The sequence below is a fragment of the Perissodus microlepis genome, chromosome 20 (genome assembly GCF_051167445.1).
Source record: "Perissodus microlepis isolate ML-2025 ecotype Zambia chromosome 20, ASM5116744v1, whole genome shotgun sequence".
Taxonomy (NCBI): domain Eukaryota; kingdom Metazoa; phylum Chordata; class Actinopteri; order Cichliformes; family Cichlidae; genus Perissodus; species Perissodus microlepis.
The window spans coordinates 24,860,598-24,888,144 of record NC_140480.1 but is presented as its reverse complement, the minus strand read 5'-3'; the positions used below and the strand labels follow the sequence as shown (position 1 = coordinate 24,888,144).

At 38.9% G+C, this 27,547-nt stretch overlaps 1 protein-coding gene across 4 annotated transcripts; it reads left to right on the top strand.

The window, feature by feature from the left end:
• Positions 1–49: 49 nt before the first annotated feature.
• On the top strand, positions 50–26,523 carry LOC146364618 (voltage-dependent L-type calcium channel subunit beta-4-like). Of its 4 annotated transcripts, XM_084916321.1 has the most exons (15): positions 50–408; positions 1,271–1,363; positions 14,539–14,658; positions 15,765–15,887; positions 16,016–16,131; positions 16,217–16,296; positions 16,397–16,416; positions 16,987–17,064; positions 18,141–18,199; positions 18,314–18,414; positions 18,954–19,105; positions 19,185–19,280; positions 20,262–20,432; positions 20,655–20,700; positions 23,860–23,971. In XM_084916321.1, exons 1-14 carry the CDS (start codon positions 328–330, stop codon positions 20,682–20,684), a joined length of 1,320 nt encoding a protein of 439 aa, XP_084772447.1. In that variant the 5' UTR covers positions 50–327; the 3' UTR covers positions 20,685–20,700; positions 23,860–23,971. The 4 variants fall into 4 exon arrangements, with proteins under 4 accessions (XP_084772447.1, XP_084772445.1, XP_084772448.1 ...); XM_084916319.1 differs by lacking the exon at positions 20,655–20,700 and having other exon boundaries at positions 51–408; positions 23,860–26,523; XM_084916322.1 differs by lacking the exons at positions 50–408; positions 1,271–1,363 and adding an exon at positions 12,577–12,672.
• Positions 26,524–27,547: the final 1,024 nt, after the last annotated feature.

The following is a 27,547-nucleotide window of genomic DNA, read 5'->3' as shown; positions in this document are numbered from 1 at the left end:
TTTTTGTGTCATTTTAATCAACGCCGACACCCCCGGCAGAGTCTCACACTTAGTACGGACCTGTACGGTTCGCTCGTGCGCTGATGCTTCAGCGTTAACGGTTTATTTTAGCTTCTGTATTTTCCCCCACTCCCTTTACGTTTCTCCGCCACAGACTTTTTTGTTTTTATTCGGGAGTATGAGCTAGCCTTCCCGTCAGCTGAGTTTGGATATTAGTGTCCGTTTCCCCCCCTCCCGCTTCTTCGCTCTCTTCACTGTATCTGATGCCTCTTGTTTCCTCCAGTAACCCATGTCTATGTGCATCCCGCCTCCCTGCGCTCTCAATATATGGTGCAAGTCAAAATGTCCAAATCGCCCGTAGACCCTCTGTCTGCCGTGGAAACTGGCTCCCAGTCGCACTATTTCCAGGTAAATCCGCTCACTTTACTCCCATTTCTCTCGCATCTAACTCTATCTTCACCGAGAAAAGAGGAAAATGGTTAATTAGTGTGTCAGATGCTACTTGTTGTTCAATCGGAGGCGTCGCGTTTTGGCAGCGAGCTACTTTTTTCCGTTTTCCCTTTTTTTCACCTCCGCCTTTTCTGAAACTGCAGATTGATGCTTGAGCCGGTGAACGGTCATGTATCCTCATATTATGGCTATTAAACACAGATACACAGTTTAACACCTCCTTGGGTGTCGATGCATTTGCTGTTTTGATCTCAACTCGCAGATCAGGCCTTTGCATTGATGCTTTATTATTTATTTCAGTGCATTTTTTTCCCTCCGTGCTACGCTTCATCCACTCCAGTGCAGGGAAACCAGCACACACCAGTAACATTATGGGACTTTCATGCAGGATTTTATTGGTGCAAATGTGCAGGCCGTGACTCTGGACTCACCTGTAGCCTGAATCTGAAAGGCTTTCTCCTCAGTTTGATGGGGCTCTCTGCATTAATCAAACCACCATGTGAAGCCGAATAAAGGCAGCCCTGAAATATGTGTGATTCTGGCAGAGTTACTGCTTGCTTTGGTGCAAAGCAGCTATTTTGCACTTAATCACCATACATTTTGGCTTTTGCAGTCCTTAAAAGCCAGCAGTAGATTTATTTTTTGTATGAATAATACAAATCTGCAAAATAATTAGTAACTAAAGCACTGAAATAATTATAGTCAGCCTTGCTGCCAGTATTACTGCTAGAGAGTTGTTGCATCCCGTTATCTATCGCCATCCATCTACCCATTCCCCTTTTTATCTCTTCACCTGTGTGCATCTCTTTCTTCCTCACAGCTGCCCAGGAAGTTGCCTAAGCGAAAGAGCCGCTTCAAACGCTCAGATGGCAGCACATCCTCCGACACTACGTCCAGCTTCATCAAACGACAGGTAAAAGCTCCTTTTGTGCCTGGATTGTCTCACTGCAGGCCCATTATTGCACACTGATTGTTAGTGGGTGGAAAAAGGTGTAGGTTCTGTGGAAAAAATAGGTCATGGTGTGCTCTAAATGTTGGAATAAAGCTATACGGTGCTTGAAATTTGTCATCAGAGCCAATGTCTCTGAAGTGTCTGGTTGGCAGTAATGCAACTCTTGCATATTTTGTTTTAGGTATAGGCTGTTGTTGCTGTTGGTGGAGGTGGGGATGGGGGTGTTAAAATACCTGCATGATTCTCTACTTATTTTGTTCGTATCAGTGTGACAGTTTCTGCTCTGCATCTTCATCCACAGCGCTTTTTCCTCAGTTGCAGAGGTTGCTTTGCCCAGTAGAGGGTAGCAAAGTGCTTGACAAAAAAAAATAAAAAAAGTTCAACCAAAATCCCAACACAGCACAGTATTTTTTTAATTAATGTTTTCAGGTCAGACATGTGTGGAAGACTCAGATGGAGTTTTAGTGTTATTTAAGAAAAAAGGTATTTGTAATTGGAAACAAAAGGATTCTCCATGTGATGTTGCTGCATAGCTATTTTGAATGGATTGTAGAAATGGGCAAGGGGTGGGAAAGATTTTCTCAGATGATCATATTGACTTTAAGTGAAAGGCCATATATTGAACAGCTGAACTGGAACAAATTATTTTAAACTGTTAATCTGATAGATGGTGTTTCAGAAACCGAAAAATTAGTTAAAAAATAAATAAATTTTAAAAAATGTGTCTTTGTGTGTCAATACGATGTACTGACATGAATATATATGTATACTGATGACATGAAATTTTTTTTTTTTTTACTTACTTTAATTAAATTTTAATATTTTTACTTTAGAAAAATAAACTTGTTATAGTTTGTGAACAAATAGTCTTAAATATCATTGTAATGTATTGGGTTATTTAGCGTAATAGATCACTTGAGATCGTTGCCCCTCAGCAAAACTATCAAATTTGGCAGATATGAGAAAACCAGATGTTTAGCTTGTATCTGCAATGTGCTGGAGTTAATCATAGAAAAGTGTTTTTGCAAAAAAAATAGTGGAGCACCCTCTTTTGAAATCAAATTAAAAAGCTTCTTACAGTAAAGTTGAATATCGTTAAGGTGCTCTGTTGTTCGGTTTTGTGGAACATTGAGGGTTGGAATCACATGGACCATGTGTCGGCTCTTCCCATGTATTTTCAAGTCAGTTGTCATGTGCCATTTTGGAATTTGGATTTAAGCTGCATTAACAGAAACAAAAAACCCAATTCCAGAAATGTTGGGATGCTATCTAAAATGTAAATGACACAGAATGCAATCATTTGCAAAACTCATAAAACCCACATTTATTTACAATAAACGAAGTGTAACGAAACAAATCAAATGTGTAAAACTGAGAAAATGTAGCATTTTGAGAAAAAACACTAGCTCACTTTGAAATTGGCGACAGCGAGACCTGTCAAAGTTGGGACAGGGCCATGTTTACCACAGCATCCCCTCTTCTTTTAACTGTCTGTAAAGATCTTGGAACGGAGAAGTCCAGTTGTTGGACCTTTGGGAGGGAAGTGTTGACCCATTTTTGTCTGATAGAGGATCCTAGCTGCTCAACCATACTGGTTTATCTTTATTGTATTCTTTGGTTCATGATGTGCTGAATGCTTTAAGCATCGTCTTGCTGAGTCTTTAAAAAAAAAAAAAAAAAAGCAAAAACAAATAATAAAATAAATTCAAATTTTGATTTATTACAGCCAAAACAGTTTTCCACTTTGTTTCAGTCCTTTTTAAGCTTTTTAAGCCAGTTTTGCATCTCTGTATGATCACACTTTAACTTGTATTTGTGGATAGTATAGAGAACTGTGTTCAAACAGCGATTTCTGGAAGTGTTCAGGACTGAATATCACAGGGTCTCAGTATTGATTTTCAGTGATGTCCCTTGCGCACAGAGATTTCGCCAAAAATCTGTTACTTTTGATATTATAGATGATGATATACTCAAAGTCTTGGAAATTTTACATTGAAGAACATGTTTCACTTTTTTTTTGCATATTGGTGAAACTCTGCCTCTCTAACATACTTTTTATACCCAGTCATATTACTGATGTATTTGTGGTTAAACCTGATTAGTTGCAAAATGTTTCTCCAGCCATTTCTTTTAGTACCATTTACTTTTTAAACATTTTGCTGCCTCCACCCCAATGTTTTTAAGACATGTTGCTGCAATTAAATTCAAAAGGAGCTAATAATTTTTCTTAAAATATTTCCGTTTTCTATCTTCAATCGTGAATAAGGATTTATGAGAGTTGCAAATCATTGTATTCTGTTTTTGTATACATTTACATGGCATTCCGCAATTTTTGGAATTGGGGCTTTATTGGGACTTTAAGTAAGCACTTCCCATTTTTGAAATACGAGGATTTACAGTTTATCATCTGCTACTTCTCCCAACTTTCCTTATCTGGGACAGGAGTGGAGCAAGTATTCTGAGTTATTATTTTAGGAGAAGTAGAAATACTCTGTTAACAGTAAAAGCCATGTGCTCATAATCTTATTTACTGTGACCATAAATATATCAGTAGCAGCACACTTAAAATACCAAAGGCAAGTTCTTGCGCTTCACAATAATTCACCTTAGTGCACTTTGCTTAATACACCCATAGATATATTTATTATCAGTGATGGTTGTTTGTAGATTATATTTCAATTTAACTGCCATTCCTGACGTCCCCTCCCTAAAGAATAAAAATAAACCATCACAACCAACGCACCCTTATCAGAAATATTGCAAAGACAGAAAAAATCCTGAATAAAAATTTGAGTGTGAATTTTGAAAGATGGTCTCAATAGAGCCAAACAGCAGCTGAAACAGGAAACATATGAGCCAGCCATGCCTTTGCACTCATGCAGCAGAGATAGAGGTACACAGCAGTTTCACTAGTGTTGCGGCTTATCTAAAACTTGTTAGTAAAGATGTAAGAAAGTGTACTTATTTTGCCAGCTTACCGCATCCATTGTCGTGGTCCAACTCATAAGTTGTGACAAATAGGAGGGCAGTTTCAAAAGTGCACAACTGTATTAATTAAAACAGACCGGCACCATGCTTGGCAATATGAGGTGTGTTAGTCAGTATTATCAGTGTGTCAGCAGTGGGATGAGTGTTTGAATGATGAGTGGAAGGTGTTGTTTAGCATAAACTCCGAGCTAACAGGGCTAAAGCAGACCAAATAAGAAGCAAATGTTGTAAATGTTTCAGGGAGACCAGCCAGGTGCTCCCACTTACACTGATTAACTCCACCTACAAGGGACCTTTAAAAGGGAAACATAGCAGGCCTGGAAAAAGTCAGGTAAACTGAGGTAAAATAAACAAATAGATAGATAAAAAGGCTTTTTAAACATTATTGTTTATTAAGTTTTTAACAGTTTATTTTATTAGATTTGAATGGCAACTTTATACTTTAGGTTTTTCTGTCCTGATGAATATTAAAGTTACTTGTCTCTTTATGATTTTGTCAATTACAATTTTCTTTTGAAAACTATAATTGACAGCCTTTACAAAAAAAAAATCAGTTCAAAATGTAATTTTAATAACAAAATATATTATTAAACTTTACAAATCTCCGCCTACCCCCCAGTACACTAAGTTAACTAATTGAAAATAAAGACCTTTGCTTCTTGGAAAGAGGCATAAATAATTAACTGAAGATAAGATGATATACATTCACCTTTATCTGACTGTACCAAACAAAAGAAGGTGCAACATATTTCTTTAACAAAGCAATTGTCAGGCGCTTACATTGTTTTCATTACATCATTTTGCTTGTCTTCATAATTTTCCTCATTACTGCTTTGATCCTGTGACTGCTCATACAGAGGCTGCTGCACTTTTAGAACAGATGTATTAAAAACATTTTCACACATTGTGTTACATTTTCACACAGTTGCTGCATTTTTGTTGTTGTTTGTTTGTTTTTGCGCCTGGATCTGCGCTCTGGGTGGCTTAAGCTTCAGCTACTTTCCCTTTTGTTAGCTTCTTTAAATGTCCATGCTCGGCTGGGTGAAGGTGATTTCAGTGTAGAAATGTTTTTGTGGCGGTTCCTCCACAGTTTACTGTGACTGTGAGTGTGCAAGCAATTATTTGCTCACACCACTGTGCATAGAAAAAAATGTTTGTGTCATATGTGAGACTCAGAACATTGAAAATCAGACGATTCTGATTCCTGGCTGATCAATTTTTACTCTGACTCCTTGCACTTTGAGAAAACATTTAACAAAAATAACCTTGAAAAGTCAGTTGGTCAGATAATCTCTCAAAGTAAAGCTGAAGCTATTACACTAATAATAAGCAGTAGTATCCTTAACCGATTGAGTTAGTTTTAATCAAAGGTGCCAAATTTTAGCATTTTAAACCTTTTGTGTTGTATTACATTATAGCAACTTCCATCACTTTAGGGTTTTCTGCACTGTTTTGTGAGTGTTTTATAGACCAGATGACACCAGACACCCTTATATCCACAGTCTTGTTCTTTTGGTCACTACCCACAGCCCACAGATGTAGATGACTGTACAAACTTTTGTTACCGGTGAATCGACAGCTTCGCCTTCACCCACAGCTCGTTTACTATCTTTTATGATACAAATAAGCAGCATCTTCTTAATTTGAGAGGCTAGAAGCAGCAAAAATTTGGTAAAGTAGTTGAAGCTGTTCATTATCCACTTCTTCATTAATCTCCACATTACATTTACTTAGAGGGTTTTAAGGGGTAAAGGCATCATGTTCCTTTCTTATAGGTGTGAATAATCTGCAAGCATAAGGGTCTGTAAAATAAATAAATAAAATACCTCGATTTCATCCACAGAACAGGAATGAGGAACAGTGTAACTGAGAGGCGTGAGAAAAAGAAGAAGAAGAAGGGGGGGAAAAAGGGCTGAGCAGACATCTTCTTCAGAAGGGGACATTAGTTATCCGGATCGCGAGGCTTAATGACAATCTCCAGATTTCCAGAGAATATTGCATGGTTTAAAATATTCATGACTCTCATTTTGAAGGCCTCGGGCGATGTGATGTGTGGGTTCAGTGTTCACACGAGCACCTTTTTGGTTTCTTTTCAATCATTACCTTCTCTCTGCACGCACAACAGGCACCCCGCCTCCTCCTGCTCCCATTGCTGATATGACAAAGTGTTTTATGCAGAAGGAGTAAAATTCACAAACAGAGCAGATAGTTTCTTGTCTGTGATAGGGGTGGGGTGTCTATGTAGGAGCAGTGGAGTATGACTCATTTCTGCAGCAGGATACAATAAGCAGTATGGATGTATGTGATATATGTAGGACGCGAGGCTTTGAGACCGGAGGAGAAATCTTCAGGGAGTGCATGATAATAACAGCAGTTTCTTCAGTTTCTCCTCTGATGAATTGGACTGTAATGGAAATGAGTAAGAATGTGATGTAAATTTAAAGAGGCGGTTTGATCAGGTGACGCAAAAGCTGCACTCGTTGTTGTGTTGTGATGTGATGAGGTAAGAATAGAAAAAGAAGGTGTTGCCGGTGTCTGCTCCAGTGCAGGTTGTAGTGAGGTAAGGTGATGGGACATAGTGCGGTCTGTCTGCACACAGCATGTAGTTTATAGAGAGGGAGGGACTGGCAGCATCACCATCACCACATCAACTGAGTAAGTACAAAGACTTATAATACAGTTAGATTCTTCTTCTTCTTCTATTGATTTCCTAACATCTCTAAAGGATCATGTTGTAGCCGCTTCACCTGTCTCTCTTTTGCTTTGTCTTCCTCTTTCATGCTCGTTGTTTCGCTCATTCGTTCACCTGTTTGACTTTATGATTGCCTCAGCTGCTCTTCACACCTCTTCTGAGTTTTGCAGTTTGACATGCAGTATGCCTGATCTTGCCTTCCATATTGATGTAACCAGACTGATTTATTGCAGTGTGTTTCAGAGAGCACTGTAGCTCGTGGAACTCGCTGATGTTGAATTACGACCGCACAGCTAATCGAACACTTTTTGAAATTAGATATTTGGTTGCTGGATATCCTGATTGCTGGAGCTTTTGCTCAGAATATTTGCAAAGAGGGAAAGGGTTTTCAGCATGCTGAATAATGTATTTTGCTGCTGCTCTGGATAATCTGCTACCCATGGTTTAATAAAACCATAGAAATTTGCATTAGCATGCTGTCCCTGCATTTTATTTCTCTCATAAAAGAAGGAGTCTCTGTATGTATTTAATCTATACACTTTGAAAATCATTTGGATTTTTGGATTTTCTGTTAAACTCAATGTAGACACGAAACTTAGAATCACGACCTTTTCATAGAAAGTACTCCGGGCCGTACAACAGATATTAACGACTAGCCTCAGAAGGCTCATTTTAGGCATCATCTTGGTTAAAGTTTTGTCTGTTTTCTGTGTCTTATACCTGCCATTAGGGCTGGGCTATATCATACCGTTCACGGTAATACCGGTGTAATATTGGGCAACGATAGGAAAATGAAATATCGCGATAGAATATGGGTAAAACGCGCATGTGCAGTGCCTTTGTTTACATACGCACATGGCAACGACGCAGAATGAGAAGAGCGAAAGTGGATCGTTAAATGAAACGGATGAACCAGAATTGGTTTGTAAAAATGCTGCAACTTCAGTGGTGTGGAACTGGTTTGGCTTTCATCCGTCAGATACACAACAAAACACTATTTTTGGTAGAGCATGCCAGCGGGCCATCGTTATTACCGTGTTTTTTGGAAAATACGGCACACTTAAAATCAATCCTATGATTTTTCTGAAAATTGACAGTGCCCCTTATAATCCCGTGTGCCTTATGTATGAATTCTGGTTGTGTTTACTCACCTCGAAACGATTTTATGTGGTAGACGGCGCTCGAAAATCTGTCAAATGTTTCAGTACGACTTTGCTAAGCTACGAAGCCGCACCGCTTGATGGCTTGTCGGAGCATTACGGCTATCGTAGGCAGGAGCCTGGCGGAGTGATACGTACCGTGTTTCAACATAATATTACCGTATTTTGTGTGTATAACCTCTTTTTAAGTTTTGTGGATATTATACATGGTATGCTGAGGATATGTCGGCCAATTTCCACTGGAAATGCCTTTTGGTTAAACTGTCAGCAAGGAATTTGCATTTGCACTGTTAATTTTTTATATAATTTTAATGCACTTAAAAAAAGCTGCTTGTTTAAGTGAAAATACATTGATGGGTTTTTTTTGCACTAATAAAGTTGAGGAGTTGTAAAGTATTTTGTCTAGTGTCAATTATATCGTCAGTTATATCGTTATCGCAGATTTTCAAATGTATATCGCGATAAATATTTTTGGTCATATCGCCCTGCTCTACCTGCCATATGATGGTATTTTTCTCTTTCAATTCAAGACCCTCAATATGTACTTCTGTTGAGAGCATTTAACCGTCATCCCACAGCTTCCTTTGCTAATGTGTTTATATTGGCCTAACCATAGCTCTGTAGCTAGTGACGAAGTAGGATATCATTATACAAAGAGTCCAACCAAAATTACCCTCTAAATGTGACTGGTGTTTAGTTTAAGGTTTTTATTTACGTCTAAAGTTACAGCAGTGGGATACATTTTTTACTTTCTTAATATGCCAAAAAAAAATCTCGATCACAATATTTTTTTCATATAAGTCAATATTGACATTTATCTACATTTATTTAGTTAGTTAGTTATATAAATCAAATCAGTGACAATACAAGGTTACTTTTGATTTAAAATAATATCTATTTTCTGGTAGTTAAACATGCTATATATACTGTAGAAGAGCGGTCCCCAACCCCCAACCCCAAGTAAAGTGTTACTGAAAATAAAATCAAAATGAAAAACTAATTTTTTTTTGTCAATTCCAAATAAATACATAGAGATTCATTCAAAATGAAATCTAAATCTGCTAAAACTATTTAAAAAAACCTTAATTTTGTATTTTTGTATAGATTCAAACTGGTTTAAATTGTTGGGAAACGAAAACATAAATAAGACAAAAAACAAACAAAGCATTCTGTTTAAATATCCTTAGTATAAATGTAAGAAACGCTCAAATGTAAACAAAGGAGAACATTTAAAAAACTCATATTCACTCGACTGTGGCCGGCTTATGCTCCAAAGCAAAAAATAAATGGAAAAAAATTTACAGCCCAGGGAGTGCAGTACAGTCGTAGTGAGGTGGGCAGCGAGATTCATACACAGATCAGATGAAATCTGATGCGGTAGAGAAGTGTGACACACTGTCTCTCTACACTCAGTGTGTTTATGGCCAGGGAGTTAGTAACAAGGGTCAGTTACATTAATCAGCTGCTAAAGTTCTGTGTTTTTGACTGTACTTACTGACATCAGGTGTTACCATAACACAGGCGCTTGCATTTGTGATACATCTGTGTCTCTTCGTTTTTGTCACAAGGCATGTTACGGGAGAAAGAGTCTTGTAAAGTCTTGCATTGTGCAGGTAAATTGTCAGCTGTGCAGGGATGGCACTGCTTGATTTTCTGTTGTTGTGCTGGTGTATACAGCTGTGGTAGCCCACGCCTGCTAGACTCCTCAGTCTAACCTGATGTGGCTCCAACTCTGTTCCAGCCACCTGATTGATTTGGCACAGTACTATTCTCATTGTCATTGGCCTTTTGTGTTGTCCTTCAAAACACAGACGTTCTATTAGACTTTAATTATGTCTCTATGTATCTTTATCACTTTATTGCCCAGTCCTTCAGTCAGAACACGGTGTATCATCTTTAGATTCCAGCAAGCTAGATTAAACTCATACGTCCTGTTTTTGTCAAGTTAAACTTTACAGTAACACCTAAAACAGCTACACTCATCATTTTATTAGAGCTGAAAGAATTTGGACCATTCTTAAGCCTCATTGGTGCCTCAGTGTTTGTTTGCTTTTGGGAACAGAAGGAGCATTTGGAGCCCTGAAATGGCTAATGATGTCAGAGTTAACAAGTGAGGCGTTTAGGGAGAAATGTTAAACTGTAAATCTCAGCCTGGGGAAAACACTGGAGTTACAATGTGGCACAGTTTGCCACCATGTACGACTTGATCTTGACATTGAAATAAAGTTTCAATTTGATTATTTAGCAGCTTCTTCGGTTTGCATTAGCCCTGGTCCTCGGGCTCACTTCAGATTTTATGTTTAATAGTGGCCTTGCAAAAAACGCGAAAACACACAGACATTCTTAAATTGCACAGTTTCTTTTTAAGGAGGAAGGTTATGTATGTGCGTTCATGACAGCTTTCAGGACCAACTGCCATCACATGAGATGTTTAGAGAATATCTAAAGTATTGATTAACAAATTCTGTTCACTTAACATCACTGTAAATATGTGCAGGGCATCATTTTATGCATGATATGAACACTGAAGAACAGCAGTTTACACAGTAGCACAACAGTCTGTTAACAGCTGTCACTATATTCAAGAACAGGAAAGACAGATGGAGGATAAAGAAAAGAGACCAGAGAAGCTTCAAAATGAGTTGTGATCAAGATAGAGGTTGTGTCTGCTTTTTCTAGTTTATCAGGTGAGGCAAAGATATCGTGTTAGTCAAGGCCAACAGATTCTTTTTTTAAACATAACAGGCACAAATGTCATTTTTGTTAACAGAGGCAAAATGAGATAATTTTAAATTTTTTGTGTGGTTTCGCTTTATTTTTGCTTAATTTTTTTAATAATAATGGAATTAAATTTTTTAAATATTGTATACACTCCTGACAGAAGTATGAGCCAAAGTGTAAAAGCCCACTTGTGCAGTAATAATACCACTATGGCATACTGTGAAATACTATTGTCAGCAAAACAGAGGGCAGGTATGCATTGTTTTTTGCTGTGTTAGCCACATGGCAGCAGGGATGAAAGCCAGTCTGCTGATTGCCAGGATTTACTCAACAGCTATTGGATGGATTTTGCCCAGACTTTAAGAGGATGACGAGACACTATTATACATTTAATGAGATCAAACTTTCAGTTTGTCCAATACTAATTACAGAGTCACTTCAAAACTAAAGACCTTCACATCAGTCTCAGCTGGAGCTTGTGTTTACTGGTCTTTGCTTTCAATGGTAAGGTCATGTGAGTTTCCCAAGGTTTTGCTGCCTGTAAACCTTAAACTTCATGTAGCGACTGCATTTTCACATTGAAATCAAATTTGGGAGAACAAGTAAACAAGTGATAAATTATGTCAATGAAGGTGAAAAAGGGTAAAATATAAAATTTTAATAGGGTTAATACAGTCAATAACTTTACATCTGATTTTTGGAGGTACTTGCGTAAAATATACACCCAATTTTTGTATTAATGGCAGCTCAAATTACTACACATAATATTAAAGACTCACATCATAGGGATGAACCCACATGTAATTTAATCCAAAGAAAGCTGCTGCTTTGTTACCACAACACATGTACACATGATGTCTAATATCAGATTAACTGAGTTTATGCCACCTTCTCGTATTTAGCAGCTCAAAAGCCACATTTTTCTTCTAATAAGATTTATCAAGGTTGTTCCTTGTTGTTAATGGGGTTGTGCTTCTGTAAAGTTACTCTACCATGGCTAAGAAATTCATTAGTCTTGAGCCAGTAGTAAAGAAATCTCTACATGTCTTATCAGAAAGAGGGGGGAAAAGAACAGAACAGTATCAGTGAAATCCGCCTAATCAAATTAGTGTGGAAATCCTCTGTTGTTCGGTCCCTAGCCTGTAGGATGACTTGGCCCTCTGAGGACTCGACTAGTTAGATGACACACTTCCCTGTTGGCCCCTCCCTGTGGAGTTGGGGCCATCAGTGTTGCAGTGTGTGAAGAATAATCACAGAAGCAGAGTAGGAAGGAACAGAGTTAAATTTAGTCTGCAGACAGGGACATTAGCAGCAAAAAAACAGAAACAAAAAACAAGACATCCTTAGAAAACACAATAAGGATGTTCTTATATTGTTACACTCTGCAATGCAGCCAAGCTTCACCTAAAAGACGTTGGTGGTAAAGCTGCTCTTTGGAGAATTTAACAGTTGGTAAGTTAGTGAGTGTGCAGCACAGGTGCATGCTCCCCTGTCTAAACGTTATTAACGAAAAGCTCTCTGTGTTCTAACATCATTAAAAGGCACTCTGACATAACACCTTTCCTCTGCGCCCACCACCATATTTATTCCACTTTTATGTCTGTGTGTGTTTGTGAGCATTCCCAGTGAAGACAGGGATCGCTGTTAGAGTGAGAAAATTCACATTCATGTCTTTATCAGACTCTAGCGCCGTCCTGCTAATCAGCCAGGTATGCAATTCTCTCCGGTATCTGTGTGCGTCTGTCTCATGTGGTCACGGTCCCTCCCTCCACCACCTCCACCTCCCTCTGTTTCCCATCTTTTCATGTATCTGCAGTAAGGAAAGATATGTAGGTCTCATTCCAGTCCTTCACAGCATTTTATTCTGTCCTAATCTCATCTTTCCCGTTAGATAGCCTGTCTTTATCGTTGCATAAAACCTCTCGCATCTCCATCACTCACTCGTAAACATCCTCTTTTCAGTATGTCTTGTCAACAGTATTCACCCCCCCCCCTCTCTCTCTCTCTCGCTGTCTGTTTCTACCCGTTCTTTCTCACCCTCCTTTTTTCTGACGGTGCTGCTCTCTGGCACTGGTGCAGTGTTGCCTTGCAGAGCTTCTGAGTGCTAGAAATCAGATCTAGTTATCTAACAGACACCACCACACCAAAAAAAGAAACGAGGAGAGGTGTTCGCTTGCAGTGGTACTGTAGATGATGATTTATTTTGGATTGCATGCATGCGTTTTGAAGTGCAGAGAAAGCAAAGGTGCTGGCTGGTTCTTTTTTTGTTTGTTTGTTTGTTTGTTTTGTTTTGTTTTGTGGAGGGGGGGGGTATGTCTGGACACTTTGTGTATGTGTGTGTGTCTATATTATGTGCCTGTACTTCTTTTTGTTTTGCTGTTGCTAATTGGTCCTCCAGAGGATCTGTTTGTATATGTGGGCAAGATGGATGATCGGGACTGAATCGCTGCACTCTGGAGGAGAGGAAAACCAAAGTGAACTGTATTTCTGCTGTTTTTTAGTTTCTCAACATTTTGTTTTATTTACAACAATATGGCTGATCATGTCATTTAGAGAGGTTTACCTGAGCGTTTTCATGACCACCACCACAGATTTTTCTTTCTCCCCTGCCACAACCCCCTTTGTATTTTGTCTCCTCTGACTTGGTTTTCTTTTTGCTGACAGATTCAGGACTGAGTTCCTTAAGAGAAGCCAAATATAGGAGAACTCACACGCTCACAGGGACACGCAGTAACCAAACTATTACTGTGGAAGTCCATTTGTACATTGTATACAAACTGCAATTGTTATTATTACTATTGATTGAATCTGTGGGGCTATTTTGAAAAGCCTTTTTTTCCATTAACAGTTCAGAACCATAATATTAACTTTACTCCCACATGAGATCAAGAAAAACCGGAAAACGTCACACTTGAGGTACTGGAATCTGATTAAAATGTTTACCTAAATATTTCCCTGTTCATTTTTAGTTGATTGACTAATTGATTAATTGACTAATGGTTGCAGCTATTTTAAGAAAATGAGAGTTTTTTTGTGAATAGAAGGACCTATGAAGCTATTTTCACTCTTTTACTTATTGTGTAAAATAGCTCTTTGCTTGCTTTATCCCTCGCCCTCAGCATGACATGCTAGGCATCCTTGGTATGTGTCCTACAATGAAAAATGATAACCAGCATATATTTTGCTAATGAGGAGATGTCCTTGGAGAATAAACAGGGGAATAAATGATGTATATATGCTGCACTGTGGGGGATGATGGACTGGATTGGGGCCAAGCAGGAGAGAAGAGGAAGCTCTTGCCTCCTTTGTGCTATATTTGGCCTCTCAGAAGATGGCTGGTGTGGGAGAGCAACGCATTGTTTTGTAGATGCACACACATGAATGTGTTCATGAGTACAGGCACATATTTGCATGCACACCTGCACTCAAACAAACGCTAAAAGGGAGACGCAGATGAAAGAAAAAACAAACAGTAATACAGCCTAAGTAATCTTAACATGACTGGGTGATCTTCATGTGACTCACTGAGTTATTAAACACTGTGTCACTAATATCATGTCACTCTTTCCTGACAGGGGTCAGCTGATTCGTACACCAGTAGACCATCTGATTCAGACCTGTCAGCAGAGGAGGACCGCGAGGCGTATCGGCGTGAAGCCGAGCGCCAGGCACAACAGCAGCTCGACAGAGCTAAGGTACACCATACAGTCATTATCGTAGCTACACTGCTGTGTTTAGACTGTTTATGAACGAAAATATCTAAGAAACATTTGGCTCTATCTCTCCAGTTGAATTTTGAAGTAGAAGAGTCTAGGTTGTAGGTAAAAGTCAGCAAAGGAGATGTTAATGTCGGTGCTTTTACAAAGAAATCTGAAAATCTAATTATTTTTCATCCTTTGTGCTGTTTGATACCGCTAAATTACCGTTAAATTATCAAACTTTGTTCATCACTATGAGAAAGAGGCAGGAAGTCATTTGTTATGTCTATGGAAGCATCACTATTAATTTTAAACATATCTTTCCTAACTCTGTAACCAAGAGTATATTTTTAATGAGTTGATATTAATTGGTAAAAAAAAAAAGCAACAACAGGCCCAAGATAACTAATGGATTTGTCAAATGTATTTGCACTAGTCTAAGTACCTTTGTCTTTTACAGTTGTGCTAGTTTACTTTTCAGAGGACAGTTGGAGCAAAATAATATTATTTGAGTTGACTATGACACATTATGCTACTGTAACCATATTAAAAGCTTTCCAACAAGTTTTTGCACCAGCTTCTACCTGATACTTTTCTGACTGAATATAATAAGTGAGCAAACAAGCAGTGTGTTGACGTAACTTTAAAAAAATTGTTATTAGAAAGACGGGTTGTTGGTAAAGGAGGCATCTAAACTGCTAACACTTTGCTGTTAGTGCTTCTGCTAGCTGCTGCTGTTGTGCGGTGAAGTAAACAGAACAATATGAAAGGTGACATCATGTGACATCATGTGCACAATCACTGTCACTGATTTCTGAGTAAGGATCTGACCATTATCCAATGTAAATGTTGTATTGGTGCGTTCCTATTTGAGCCACATATTTGGCATATTACCACCCGGTCACATCCTTTGATGATCTGCTAGTCTGGTCACCATCTTTTGTGCTGTGTGATTGGTTGCTGATTCAATCAAAGGAAGTCTGTTTTCAAGTAACAAGGAGTTGATCTATTGCCCTCTGTTCTTGTCCTCGAGTCTCACATGTTCGCAGAGCATTTGCATCACTCACAAGTCTTCTTCATGTTCTTATTTGTTGACACCACAGTCCAAACCTGTAGCGTTTGCAGTAAAGACGAATGTGAGTTACTGTGGAGCTCTGGATGAGGACTGTCCAGTCCAAGGAGCTGCAGTCAACTTCGATGCCAAAGACTTCCTGCACATCAAAGAAGTGAGATTATCTGTTTTGAATAATACTAGTACTACTACTACTAATGATAATAATATGCCCTTTCATTATATTAAAACAAGACACATGCTGTATGTAAACCAGTGCTACTTTTGAACTGAATTTAACAGAAGTACAATAATGACTGGTGGATCGGCCGGCTAGTAAAAGAAGGAGCAGACATCACCTTCATCCCCAGCCCTCTACGACTGGAGGCAATGCGACTGAAACAGGAGCAGAAACAGAGGTCAGCTATTTCATTTCATCTCAGGTGATCTATTTCCACAAAACAGCTTCGGTAATTCAATGTGTCTTTGCTGCTGCTTCTGCAGGAAAACAGGAGGTAACTCCTCAAGTTTAGGAGACATGGTGACAGGGAGCTGGAGGACGACGCCGCCATCTGCAGGTGAATGTAAGTACAGCAAACCTTCTTCTGGTCCTGAAACAAAAAGCAGCTTCTGCTGTCTTTTATCAGTTTCTGTCACTGATTGCTATTTTCTTGTTTTCACAAGCTAAACAGAAGCAAAAACAGGTAGGTTCTGGTACTTTATGATGATGTAGAATTTGCTTATAATTCATGCTTTTTTTTTTTAATTTTTCACTCTAAACAACACAGAGTTTGTAGAAGATAATACTGAATTCCCTAAAGTAAGAGAGGCCATGGAAAGTAAACAAAAATAGGTTATACAATTAGAAACTACAAGCAGGCTTGGTGTAACAGATTGTGAGTGTAGGAGGTTGCTTAATTGTTTTTTTATGGAGTTAATATTAAAATAATCACTGCAGTAGTACACTGGAAGCACCTGATCTTAAAATGGGTGATTTTAGCAAAACCTTTAAATATTTTACAACTAACCAATCCCTTTTCTGTCACCTGTCTCATTGTCAGGTTAGTTGATTAACTAATACCAGTAATTATTGTTATGTAATGTTATAAAACCAAAATGCATTTAAATAACTTCAGGTCTTAATACTGTTTTTTCGGTCATTGTTTGATTGAATATGACGGTAAAAAACAACAACCAAACCCAACTCCCATCATTTCTCACCCCTGTTTTCGCTGTTCTTTATCCCCTTTCCTGTCCTCCTCTATTTCTGGTAGGAACATGTCCCTCCCTATGATGTGGTGCCCTCTATGAGGCCGGTGGTTCTCGTGGGACCATCGCTGAAGGGCTATGAGGTCAGCTTCTCCCCATTTCACCTCCAGCAGACAGAACGACTGCTTTCCTCTGCACTATTTGCTCTGTTCACACTGCCTTGGCACTGCTGCATTCATTATTAGCTCGGGTGAATTTGTCCTTTGAAAGTTATTGGAAAATATTCAAATATTAAATGATGACTTTTTTGGTATTTAGTCTACACTCATAATGAGAAAATGACACTATGATTTTGCATTTATGAAAGTCCTCAGACCCTGAATTTATACTTTGTTAAGGGCCATTTGGCAGCCATTACAGTTTTTGGAAATTTGGATGATTATGCAGTCTGTAATTAACACTACTTACTACTTTTAGGAAATTAGGATCAAGAATTTCATCAAAGCTGGACTATTGATACAGTTGCATGTTTATGTCTCTTTTTTTACTCATAAGTTATTTTTCAGTAGACAGTTTCATCCTTTTGCACAAGTAATTGTTTTCATGACTCCTGTACTCAAGCTTTTGTCTTTTATGAAGTAACTGTACTTTGACTCAAGTGGACTTTTTGGGTTTCTGCCATGTGATTGGCTAATTAGACATTTAGCGAACAGTCTAACAAGTGTACCTAATACACTTTACTGTAGTAAGCCAAAACATTTTATGTTTTGTTTATTTATTTGAACTGTTTTGGTAATTTTCAGAATTTTACTTTTTAGTTACTTATAAATCTTTGACTTCACTAAAACCACTTTGCAGGATTCAGATCTTAAAATAATCTTTATTTATGTTAAACTGGGCCTTGGTGCTAAGTACATTTTATCCACTCCCTGAAAGAAGCTGTTTTACCTCCTGCCATCCTCCCTTCAAAATAGCATTCTTCTGATTGGCTGATTAGCAGGTGGAGGGGTGGATCCACTTTCACTGATATCGTACCAAGCCAAGAATAGAAAAAAATGTCTGAAGCATAACATTTTGGTTTATTTGATTTGACCATGTTTAGTACTAACATGAACAACTCTAGCAGCATACATTTGAAAAACAATAAGAGGAAGCAGGATGTCTTAGCCTTTTAATTATAATGTGTTTGTAATTAATTGTTTTTCTTATGTTCCCAAAGGTGACAGATATGATGCAGAAAGCTCTCTTTGACTTCCTGAAACACAGATTTGAGGGAAGGTCAGTAAAATGGGGAGATTATATAATAAATCAAGTAGTTGGTGAAAGCCAGGCCTTTATTTCAGTGAAAGAGTTTCAGTGTATATTTACCTGCATTTTGCAACTTGTCCACAGAATTTCAATCACCCGTGTAACTGCCGACCTGTCCTTAGCCAAGAGATCTGTCCTTAACAAAAGACCCATAATGGAGAGATCCAACACTCGCTCGAGCTTAGGTAAGCTACGCTGATGCCAGTATGAAAGTTCCACAAGTTTCTTTTTTCTTTCTTTTTTTGAAGGGAAGCAACTTTTTTTTTCTTCCATGAATTTATTGAGTTTTAAACTTTACACTGACACCATCATTAAACAAAACAAAACCAACATAACAGAATAAAACAAAACAGACAAAACAAACAACCCGGCTCAAGAATACAAATAAATAAATAGAGAATCCACAGTGACACATATTCCAGTACCATCCGGTGTCATTGAGTCTTAGATGAGGCCGTGTCCGTGATCCAGTTCAAAAGTACACATTTCCTTGCACAGAACGTTAACAGTGCATAGAGCTGCTTTCCAAATTTCCCCCTGATTTTGTCGTTTGCTACTCCAAGTAGCATGCACAATGGAGTGCATTCAGAGTCAGTGGTGAAGATCTTATCCAGTTCACACTTTATGACAAACCAAAATTGTTGTATTTTGAGGTTGGCCACCTCTATTTTACATTTAGGGAAGGGAATCAACTTTGATAATCTAATGTTTCTTGTCTGTGCAGCTGAGGTTCAGAGTGAGATTGAAAGGATATTTGAACTCGCCAAAACCCTGCAACTGGTTGTTCTGGACGCAGACACCATCAACCATCCCGCACAGCTCGCCAAAACCTCCCTTGCACCCATCATTGTCTATGTTAAAGTTTCCTCACCAAAGGTACACCTTGCTCATGAACATTAGATTAAGGCAGTCTTATCTTTCTTGGTTTCTTACACCATCTGTTTCTTTTTCTCAGGTGCTCCAGAGGCTGATCAAATCCAGGGGGAAGTCTCAGAGCAAGCACCTGAATGTGCAGATGATGGCTGCAGACAAACTCTCTCAGTGCCCCCCTGTGAGTGCTACAGTTTGTAATAAGTCCATACAGTTTGGACATTTTACATGATAATGTAAAATGATTTTTTTGATTTTTCAAAAAGTATATTCAAATATTTAATATCAAAAAAATCATCTGAATTAAAGGCTTGAGCAGTGTGTGGCATGGTTAACTGTTAGTATCTACAGGGGGATTAAAATACGAATGAAAAATAAAGGTGGAGTTTTAGCAAAACAGCTGGTTAAGCTTATTGCACTCAGACATTCTCATAGATGCTAATCTAAAAATGCTCCTGAGCTTGCGCCTGTTCAACTTGCCTGTTTTATTAGACCAGGCATGGTCAGAGCTGCCTTGTCATTGCTTTCCTTTCTAATGTATTGAAGAGTTATTAAAAACGTTTTCACGTTCTCCTCTACATCTCACAAGTTGGCCAAGGTGATTAGAAAACTCCTCTGAAGATATAATGCTATCACTGAAGCCCGTTCATTTGCTAATGCTAGCTGTGTTTCCACACAAAGCGCAGGTCATAACTGATCTTGAAGCAGTGAAAGCAGACCAGTGCACTCTGCTCTCCCCTTAGTTTACCATCAAAGACCAGAGGTTTATCCGCAGTGCCCATGCGCAAACCACCAGAAAAAAAACTGCTGGCCTCTCAGCTTGCCTAGCACCAGTTATTGTTAGCAGGAAACAGACACCTTCTCAGAGAAGGAGACGACTACACTTTGCTATGTCATGAAATAAGCACAGCTTTCAGCGACAATAGCCAACTACCTAACACAAGATGGCAGTAATGTACAGACTGGGTGCGCATTAATTGACAGGCAAGGTGCTTTATGACAGCACTGTCTGAGATGAAAGGAGAGAGATCGCTATAGTTTGGTATGTTTCAATGTATTTTACTTTATTTCTAGATTTAATAATGCAAGCACTGCTTGCCTTGCTTGTCCTAACAGAATGCCACTGAGTTACAGTCTAATTTTTCATGTTGTACATTCGTAGGATATGTTTGATGTCATTTTGGATGAGAACCAGTTGGAAGATGCTTGTGAGCATTTGGCTGAATACTTGGAGGTTTACTGGCGTGCCACTCACCTCCCAGGAAACACCCCTCTTAATCCACTATTGGAGCAGAGCCTCATGACCCCGCCTTCTGCCATCTCTAGCCTACAGGTAAGTTTGTCTCTGAGTGTGTACATAAATCAGGAGAGCGTAAAAATACGCTTTTAAAATAATGTAAGACTTTTGACAACGAGCCTTGTTTTTTGAACACATTGTATGTTGTCACTGTCTTTGCCAGCTCTTCCCATCTCAGGCTTCACTCCTGTGTTTTGTTTAATTGTCTCCAGTTGTCTTGTCTGTCCTCTCACTCATCCATGCTTAACATCTTTGCAGTTTTCTGAAACACAGGAATTAATTGAATGATCGCGTACAAACTGGGGTGAGTAGTAGGGTTTATATAATATGTATATATATTTGCACCCCTCTTGCGCACCTCCGACACCCGAACACGACCCTGCGGCTGAGACAGTGAATGAAAAGCATTTTATTCATTCAACTCTCAGAAAAGATTAGACCTGGTGTGTTTTTGTTTTTCTGCTGTTGTTTGTCTTTAATTTACTGCATCCTGCCTCTTTGCCTTTACTTGGATGGTTTCAGGTGAATCACTGCTCCACAAGCTTTATTCACAAAGCAGCTAAGCTCTGTCTCCATTTTAATACTACAATTGAAATATATTGGTTGTGTTAAATCTAACTTTCCCTATTGTGTTCAGTTTCCAAGCATGCTTTGTGAATGCTGTCCCTGCTCACTGTGGCACATGAAGCTACCTGAATGATGCTAATTAAAGCAAGTGATGGGTGCTTAAACGATGCTTTCACCTGAACTAAATGCAAATTTACACAAAAAAAATGAGTCCACAGCATCGGCAAAATAACTTTTTACCTCCAAGATGAACTTCCTGAACATCCATTCAGCCGTTTCACATGCATTTTTTTGTTCAGTGTCTGTTGTATTAATCTATACACACACCGACAAAACAAAGGACTTTGAAGATAACAACACTGCTGCACTTCTGCATGCCACTTATGAACACTATCACCCTTTTATGTTGCTCAGCTCTGTGTTATTTCTGCAGTTTACTTACATGCGGTTTATGACACTGACTGCAGGTTGATTAAAGAACAAGTAATCCCAGTTTTCTATACCTTGATATTTTAGAAAATGCCACAATATCTCTGAGCTTATACATCACATTTGCTATTTCTTGCAATTTTAGTAAAAATAGGAGTTTTTTGGTCATTATATAGGCTTTTTTTAATGTTACCTACAGTTGTGGTCAGAGGTTTACATACACTCATCATGAGCATGAATGTCATGGTCATTTTGGCTTCTTTCTCCAGGGTGGAATCGTTGCACAGCAAACATTTTAATAATTCGAGCAGTGCCAAGTAGGTGCACAAGTTTGAATTTATTTTGAATTTTCTCTAATTCACACAGGGACAGAAGTATATATACAGGCTCAAACATATACATACACTGGCAGCATCATGTTCTGGGGCTGTTTTCCTGTCAGTGGTACTGGTGCATTACACAAAGTGGATGGAAAAATGAAGAAGAAGACTACATGCAAATTCTTCACTTTTACCTCAGATCAACAAACAGCTGGACAGTTGAAACATGAAGATAATTGGGTGATCAAACAGGACAACGATCACAAACACACATCAAAAATGGTTTTGGACTGGATAAAGCTAACATTAAGCGTCTGGAATACATTTTGAAACCTTGTGGAATATGTTTAAAAGTCGGGACTGTGCCAGAAAACCAAAAAAATTTATGAACTCTTCCAATTCTGCCAGGAAGAGTGGTCAAATGTCCAGGGAAGAATTATGGCAGAAGGTTGTTGATGACAATCAAAAGCATGAGGTCGAGGTGAATCTTGCTAAGGAACATTTAACCAAATATGTGTAATATGTATGTATTTGAGCCTGTGTGGATTACAGAAAAAACTGGATAAATTAAAATTTGTGCACCCATTCATTTTTTTCATTAAAGATGTATGCTGTACAATTATTCCACTGTGGAAAAATAACAGTTCAAAGAAATCATTAGCATTAGCAGAAATCAAAGCCCTATATTACCATGACATTCATGTCGATTATAAGTGCAATGCAAACTTCTGACCACAACTGTAGTTCTACAGCTCTGTGTCACGGAATTAAGCTTTTGGGTTACGGTAGCTTACTTTACATTGGAATATCCATCCATTCATCCATTTTCTTTACCATTTATCCAATTCAGGGTGGTGTGGGGCTGGAGTTACATAAGAAAATATAGCACCACAAGCAGTAGAGGACGTACTTACATCTTTTATCAATCGATATCAATAGTTTGTGTTGTTGTCTTACTCTTACTTACTGTTAATGCAATTCTGATGTAGAAGAGAGATTACAGAGCCCACAGTCCTCAGGCCATATAAAGAATCATAAAAGTAGCATTGAATTGCAGGGGTGTCCAAGATATGTACAAGGAATTGTAAGTGGCCCGCCAAAGGGTCCAATGTGGCCTACTAGGTAGCTTTTCAAATTGTAAAAACTGCAGACATGCACGGCATTATTTTTGTGACTTTTCTCTGTATTTTCTATCAGGAAGTATTGCGGTGTTAAGAGTGATCGCATTATAACTTTTTATGTGAGCAAGAGGTCTGAATCGTCATCAGTTTTGCAGCAGTTTTACTGACAAAGATATCACATATATATTTCACTTAAGTTCTTTTCTTTTGTTTTTGTTGGGTTTTTTGCAATGACCATCTGAATGTGATGAAATTGCACTTCTTTTTCTTAAGACATCTGAGGCTTTTTCCTATCTGATTGTAAGGGATTGTTAGTGAAGATTGAACCTTTTCAAACACTAACACAAAGATACAAAGATGATACATTGTTTCATTGGTCATTATTCAGTAGTTTTACTAACCAAGATCAGGTAAAACTGGGCACGGCTCTTCAGCAAAAATAAAAGAGACACCTTTGCCCTTTATACTCGTTTAATACTCGACACCTGTTTAAACAGAACAAAGACTGTGGTCTAAACTGTACCTAAACTCCTACAGTAGGTGTCACTTTGTGTTCAGTAAGAAGCTTTTTTAAAGGCACACGTGGGTATGTGAGGAATGATTTGAGTCTGCCATATTCTATTGGTCTCTGAGGGTAATGCTAACTTTATGCTGTTCATGGAAAAGAAAAAAAAACAATTTTGTATGAATCATTTTAAAGTCTTAATTTAAATCTACTAAAAATAAACATAAAAACTGACCACTTAGAACGACGGTTGGGCATTGATCTGATCACACTGTGATCAGAGACTTGGAGAGCTCAATGTCTTCTGTAGGCTCAAAATAGTCACTTCAGTGGGAAATAATGGGAAAGAAACCAGAATTTTCCTTTCAGACAGACTCCCACAATTCCTTCAAAGTCCTTATTGATGTAGTGTTTGCCTTATTTTGTGTTTTTCCTTCGAGATGATATCCTGAGTCCAAGCTTTGATGTGACGCTGCCTTTATTTGTATTTTTTTTCCTGCATGACCACTTGAATCATCCAGAACAAGAACCAGCCGCAGCCTTGTGAGACAGTAGGCTTGGAGGGTGATGAGGAAGAGGAGGCCGGCGAGGAGGCCCACTCCCCCCTGGAGCAGGACAGTCTTATGCCATCTGACGAAGCCAGCGACTCGCTTTCTCGTGGCCGGAGGGGGAGCCCCTGTCACAGGGGGGGCGAGGAGGATGAAGAGGAGGAAGAGGAAGAAGAGGAGGAGGAGGATGAGGAGGATGAATACGCCTCTCCCTGCCACGCTCGCACATATAGGGACATGTACCCCTCTCACCGCAGCCATACGGGCGGTGCCCACAGCGCCAACGGGCACGAGTCACAAGACAGGCTGCTCCAGCGCGAAGCTCAGCAAGGTCACAACCAGAGGAACCGCCAGCGCAGCCGCCCCTGGCCCCGAGACACCTACTGAGACAAGGGGCCCCTCCCAGCCTCCAGCTCCCCCCCCCCCAAGCCCTCTACCCACCGCACAGTCCCAAACTAGCAACTTAGAGATGAAATTTGTTCCCAGATTCGCCAAACTTTAGTGCCAATTGGAAACAAACACAAACAGATGCCCAGTTTATCGACCAATCACAATCTTCCAGGGGGCCTACTCACCTCTGAAAGGGAAAAGTTTCAGGCTACCAGCTGTACGCAAACTCAAACTTTAGCTGCTTTGCCTAAGGTTTCTCTATTTTAGGATGTCTCATATACTGGCCTTAAAATTCCTAAGACTTTTAACGATCTTTACTATTGCATGTATAATTTTAAGACTATTTGCACATTAACGTCAGAACAGGAAGTGAATGACCTTTATGGATAAACTAACGTAGGAATGTCTACTGCTGAATCAATTATGGGAAATAGTAATGCATTTGATTCCAATGTATATACTGAATGGGCACTGCTACTTTATTTGTTTGATTTTGTTTATATGGACTTGTTTGTTGCCATCCATGTGTTCGGTGAACGGAGATTTTTGGAGAGACATTGTACAGTCTCTAAACAGTTAAAACGTAAGTAATCGATATGAAGCTGCAGTACAGCGTCAGCGTCACCTACAGTGCAGTACGTTCTGGGCATCGCTCGTCTTTGCTGTTGCACAATCACTCTCTTAAGAAAAAAAAAATCTTTGAATGGGCACAGAGAATGTAAACACAACCATGAAAGGGAATGTTTTAAATCTTTTAAAGGATGAATTCCTTGCCAAAAAAACAAACAAAAACAAAAAAAACACACGCTTGTTTACATCCACTCATACACATATTTCAAGCACATGCTGCACAGCTGCAGCTCCTCTTCAAATCCAGGCTTCAGAGAATGTAAGCTTGCATGCCTTTTGCACCTCCAGCACCACTTGGTCGCACAACCTATCGCCCCGTAAATTCGATTGTAGCACGTTATTGATTGTAGCATCCACAGTTTCTAGACTGATCTCACTCCCCTTACATCCACCTCACTCTCCTCGGATATTTTTTGTGTGTCGAACATTGTTTGCGTACTGCAGTTTTACAGCTGGTTTTTACAAAGGCGGATCCTCAGGTGTATGTCCTACAACACTCATCGCGCTCAGCTCCATGTAACGACCGTGTCGTGCTCCCCGAGGACTTGTAGCACTCGTGACACGTCATTCTGTTCCTGCGCCATTTCTAGTCCGTGAGCCGACGACGAGGTGGACGCGATGCTGATGAGCGGCGGCCCAACTCTGTTCATTACACAGGGTGGATTGTTGTCACGGCCGGCTGATAGGAAAGCCTGGTTTACTGCTTCCATGTGTCACAGGTATCTCTATCTAGTGTTCTGTATATTTTAAAGAGAAAAAAAATCAGCATGATTGAAAAAAAAAATTAAGAAAAAAATCTATGCAAGTGTTGCATGAAATCTGATTGTTTCTTTTGAAGTATTTTAGTAATGCATCGATTCTGACTCTCCTCGTCGTCTTGTAGTGATAGTCTTGTCTTTGGGGCTACTCACTCCTCGCACCACCAACAACACGATTACTAAAAAGATCTGTTTATTTCTTCACACACCTTTAACACTGAGGACATTCTTCCACAATAAAGTCACTCATTGGGGGAAAAAAACAAAACAAAAAAAAACCCCGTCCCAGATCAGGCCTTTGATTTTGTTAATTTGTGATCTAATGAGTGGATTATCTAAACCCTGCATGTCTTAGTTCAACAATTAGCTCCTTTCGTTATATTTTGGCAGAGTATGTTTTTCAACGCGGACCAATTTAGCAACTGATAAAACAGTTGAAGGTTTTTCGATTTATGAAGCACAATTTTTACAAGAGTTATACTTCAGTTTCCTCTGTCTTATTCTGTATGCAATACAAAGCCTAACATTGAAAAACTTTTAAACGCCTTAGACCATCTGGACTTCCTCTTTTGTGTGAGTAGAGAAAAAAAAATTGCACTACTTTTTTTTTTGGGATGGTTGCTTTGTAATGCAATAACTGCACTAAATATAACCATATATCCACCAGACTACCACAGCGTGCTAGCGTGACCTGACACGCCTCTTCCCTCTATTTATCAAAAGAGACAGCAAATGTGTAAAAAAGTGAGACATTTCCTGCCTGATGCTGTATAGAATGCTTTCTATTTGAAAATAGATTTACAATGTTAAGTAAAATATGAATTAAACTAAATAAACATGACATTTTATGTACTTTTAATGGTGTAACTCATTTGTCTTTCATTGTCATTTACTGACCAATACCTATGAGCATTTATGTGTAGCAGGAAAGGACTGTCTGCCATAAGAATTAAGTGGATCTCCAACTGGATTAACAGAGTTTCAGTCAGGATTCAAAATTCATCACTGTACAAAAACACTGTGAAGGTTATGAATGATTTTCTTATGGCTGCTGACAGTGGACTCATCTATGAGCATCTGATACCAATGACATGCATTGGTTTGCATGAGCATGCAATATGTATTAAAGGTACTGTGCTGGAGTGGTTTGAAGCATACAGAGTAGATTCCAATTCGTTCATGTAAATAGCGTCCTTTTCACACAGTAAAGTTAATTATGGAGTTCCACAAGGTTCTGTGCTGGGACCAATTCTATATGCATTATACATGCTTCCTTAGACAGTATTATTAGAAGGAATACCTTACATTTTCATTGCTATTCAGATGATACCCAGCTTTATCTATCCATAAAGTCAGATGAAACCTACCAGACATCAGGAATGTCTTAAAGACGAAGATGTGGATGACCTCTAAGTTAAGTTATTATACTGGCCTAAAAAAATCTTAGAAACATGGTGTGTAACCAGGTACTTAACCTGGGTGGCATTTCCTGGCTTCTGGTAACACTGTGAGGAATCTTGGAGTCATTTTTTAATTTAAAGTCTTTGCCCTCAAATACAAGATCTTGAATAATCTATGAGCTATTTATCTTAAACACCTCATAGTGCCCCCAATAGAGCACCACACTCTCAGACTGCTGGCTTACTTGTGGTTCCAAGGATATTTAAAAGAAGAATGGGAGGCAGAGCCTTCAGCGTCCAGGCCCCTCTTCTGTAGAACAAGTCCCAGTTTGGACACCCTCTCTACTTTTAAGATTAGATTTAACTTTCCGTATTGATAAAGTTATAGTTATTCATAGTTTCAAAAACAGAACTTTCTGCCTCTCTTTGTATTAGTAGAAATGATTGAACTTCAGTATTATGGCGTTATTATGACGTCCCACT